The 3,443-nt window shown below is 40.7% G+C and overlaps 1 protein-coding gene across 1 annotated transcript; it reads left to right on the top strand.

Annotated features, from left to right (window-relative positions):
• The first annotated feature begins 1,556 nt into the window (after window positions 1-1,556).
• On the top strand, window positions 1,557-2,959 carry LOC104961817 (splicing factor, arginine/serine-rich 19-like). The gene is made up of 2 exons (XM_010790163.1): window positions 1,557-1,872; window positions 2,637-2,959. Exons 1-2 carry the CDS (start codon window positions 1,576-1,578, stop codon window positions 2,841-2,843), a joined length of 504 nt encoding a protein of 167 aa, XP_010788465.1. The 5' UTR covers window positions 1,557-1,575; the 3' UTR covers window positions 2,844-2,959.
• The last annotated feature ends 484 nt before the right edge of the window (window positions 2,960-3,443 follow it).

The raw sequence follows: 3,443 nt of genomic DNA, 5'->3' as shown, positions 1-3,443 counted from the left end.
ATCATGCTAAATTGCGAATAAAATAGTTGCTAGCTCAATCGGGGCGGACGTAAGCTGACAGAGAATGTACCATTTTTGACAAATTACATGTCGCAAATGACTCCAAAGTACTTGCATATAGTTTTCCCGATATTCACGAAACGCTGTATACACATTGCTATTATGATGGCACACATATTTAAATTGGCTTCCATTTGGCCCGCCCCTCAGAAAGTCAGCCATTTTGAAAAATGTGCAGCTCTCATACCTTTTCCGCACATTTTTGAACGGCCTCCGAGGGAAATGGCCGAGACAATTCCCTTCCAGGACAAGTTCAGCCCATATCCAATGCGATGCTACATTGCGAAGGAATAGTCAGTCGCTCGAACGGGGAGCTCGCAGGCTAGAATGTACCATTTAGATGTCAGATAAGCTACTCTGCCTTCCACATCATCTGTCTCTCTCTCACACACATACACACCAGGGTTTCCGTTAGCCGAGATTACCGGTTTTTAGCTGGTAAAATTGAATAAAAAACGGTAAATTCAAAACCTGCCGGTCAAAATGTCCGATGCTCCAATCGATTGGCCGCCGATCATTATCGGCCGATATTCACTCTTAATAATTTGATCTGTGCTCTCTGTAAAGGCCGATCAGGAGAGCTGGATCTGATCGATATGGACATAAACGTGAGTGAAGTGTAACCGGACCCGAGAGAGAGAGATCAGATCAGCTGCTGCATAATCACCTGAAGCCCCGTCCACTGTTGAGCGAGCTGCATGAGAAACTGACGGGCTGTCAGGAGAGAGAGGGAGAGGGGAAAAGAGAGGATCCCTTTCTCCCATGTTATTATTCAAAGTTAATGTAAACTTTTGAATAATGTACTTCATCTACTACAAGTAGTTTCTTTGAATGTAATAATTATGTTGTTTGTGTATGGAATCATTTATTGAAAAATGAATCTGAATTTTTCGATCTGTTACGATTTTAAACTGAAACAATATAAAAATGAGCCCCATTAACTGAGTTTTAAACATCAGCATATCCAGGTCATAGTCCGGTAATTACCTGCTAACGGAAACTCTGCTACACAATTGTTATTATTATTATTGAAACATGACCGGTAAGTTTCAAATTTGTCTGGTAAAATAAATTCTTTTCGGACATTTGACCGGCGAGAAAAAATCCTAGCTCACTAAGTCACAACCGCTCAAACCAACTGCAAACTGCTACCGCGTATTGGGCAGAGAAGGAGTCCGGGAAAGTTGCTCCCCCATGTGACGTAATATGACGCGTTTCACATATGACGTTAAAAAAAGGCAGTTTTTAGTAGCAGAGCTCAAAACGTCTCCTTTCCCTCTGAATTCCTGCCCTTATGTCTCGTGAAACATATATAATCCTGCATTAACTTTTTTTAGCATAAATCTAGTAAAAAAAAAAGTTGCTCTTTAAGTTGGTAAAGAGGAAAAATATTTTCATTATCACCCCCCTCTCAGACTCTCTCTTTCTGGACAGTTACAGAAAAAGACAGCCTAAATGTTTGTATAGTAATGTACTGGGAGTGAAAGCAGGTCCACTGAGCCATTGCTTTTTCTCATGTTTGTCATGCAGATCCTCTCGCAGGCCAATCAGAGCCAGGCCCAGCAGCTAGCTCCTCCCTCCTCAGCCTCATCCTCACAGATCCCCCCTTCTCCCTCTCTACCCCCCCATTCTGGTCCGAGTCCAGCCCAGTTCATCCTCCACAGCTCCAAAACTCCCCCCCCTCTCCTTCACCCCTCCATGGGTGGTGGGTGTGCACAGACCCCGCCCTCCATCATGCCTGGGGGGCTGTCCGGCCTCACTGGGAGCTTTAGAGACACTGGCTGGGACCTTGAGAGTAAAGACCCTGATAAGGTAACGCTGATCAGGACGCTTTGCTTCCCATTATGTCATATATTCCACTCTACATTGTTCAGCTTTATCAGCTAAAGTTATTTCAGTATTATATGTTATCTTGTTACTTAACTTGCATAACTTAAAAAATAATCATACCTCTTTGAACATAAATGCATTACAGAAAGTGTAACTGCAGCTATTGTCACATTCAAGTGTTTGACTGATTTAGTAATTGTAAGTAAAAGTGCACCTAAGATCAATAAAGTATACAAAGTTTGTTTAAGATCACAACAGCAACACAGAATATGAGTGTCTCCAATGTTTCATACCTGTCGACATCAGTGTGACGGAAACAAAGCTTTCGCACTGAAAAAAACTTGTAATTATTTGTATTTATATATAATAAAATATAAACCCAATATATCAGTATTAGGGATCGGTTTGAAAATTGCCACAATCTTCCACTTGGACTGAAGAACGAACTGATTCGATTTTAGTGATCAAGGATCAAGATCACTGTGACCTCACCAACCACATTTTGGGCCGTAGTTTAAGAATTAATGTGGTAAATATGACCATTTACAGTAATGTCTAATTAAAATAAATGCCAAGTGAAGCGATTTTTGGTCAGACTTGGATTTAAGTGCAACTTCCTTAGTTTGATGCCTTTTACTTGTTTTGATCCTAAATAGGACTTGTTTTTTGTGTTTGTTAAAGCAATATTTGAAATTTTTGTATTATAATATAATTAATTGAACATGTCGTTTGCCCAAATTGCCCAGTACCTGAAGAAGCTGCATACCCAGGAGCGGGCAGTGGAGGAAGTGAAGCTGGCCATCAAACCTTACTATCAGCGCAAAGACATCAACAAGGACGAATACAAAGACATCCTCAGGAAAGCAGTGCATAAGGTCAGCCCAGCACACACACTGAGCGACACAAAGTGCAGCAGAACACTTCAATGCAACCTCAATGCATGTTTTGCTTAATTTTGTTCGAATAGGGTTATGTTAGTAAATGAAGTTGTAAGTAATGCGTAAAAACTAAGGCTGGGCAAGTCAACGCGTTAATATCGCATTCATTAATTAACACCAAACACAGGCATTAAACATTTTTTTAATTAATATTACATTACATGTCCCTTGTCAGACGCTTTTATCCAAAGCAATTTGGGGTGAAGTGTCTTGCCCAGGGACACAACGACATGCTGTCTGCAGTGGGACTCAAACTTGCTATCCCCTGAATCAAAGTTCTGCGCACTATTCCACTGAGCCACAGCCTCCCCTACTATTATTAACACGTCTCAACCAATGAGAGCATTTGGGGCGGGCTTAAGACTGCTTAAGAGTTGATAGAACCAGAGTTATTTGGAACCACTGCAAAGTTGAGTTCTCTTATCTTTGGACTCTGAGGGGAACTTCTACAACACGTTAAAGCCCTGGCAGTGGCAAATAGCTCTGGTTTTATATTTGATTACATTAATTAATGTCTAAGTTGAGATTTACAAGAAATATTTTAACTGCTACTGTGTAAAGAGAATACTGTTGTTAAAAAGCACCCTATTTTTTAAAGTGTTTGCAAACCAAATG

This window comes from Notothenia coriiceps, unplaced genomic scaffold (assembly GCF_000735185.1).
Source record: "Notothenia coriiceps isolate Sejong01 unplaced genomic scaffold, NC01 NC01_scaffold00033827, whole genome shotgun sequence".
In the NCBI taxonomy this organism is placed as follows: Eukaryota; Metazoa; Chordata; class Actinopteri; order Perciformes; family Nototheniidae; genus Notothenia; species Notothenia coriiceps.
Note: the sequence above shows the minus strand (reverse complement) of the source record. Positions and strands in the feature narration are given on the sequence as shown.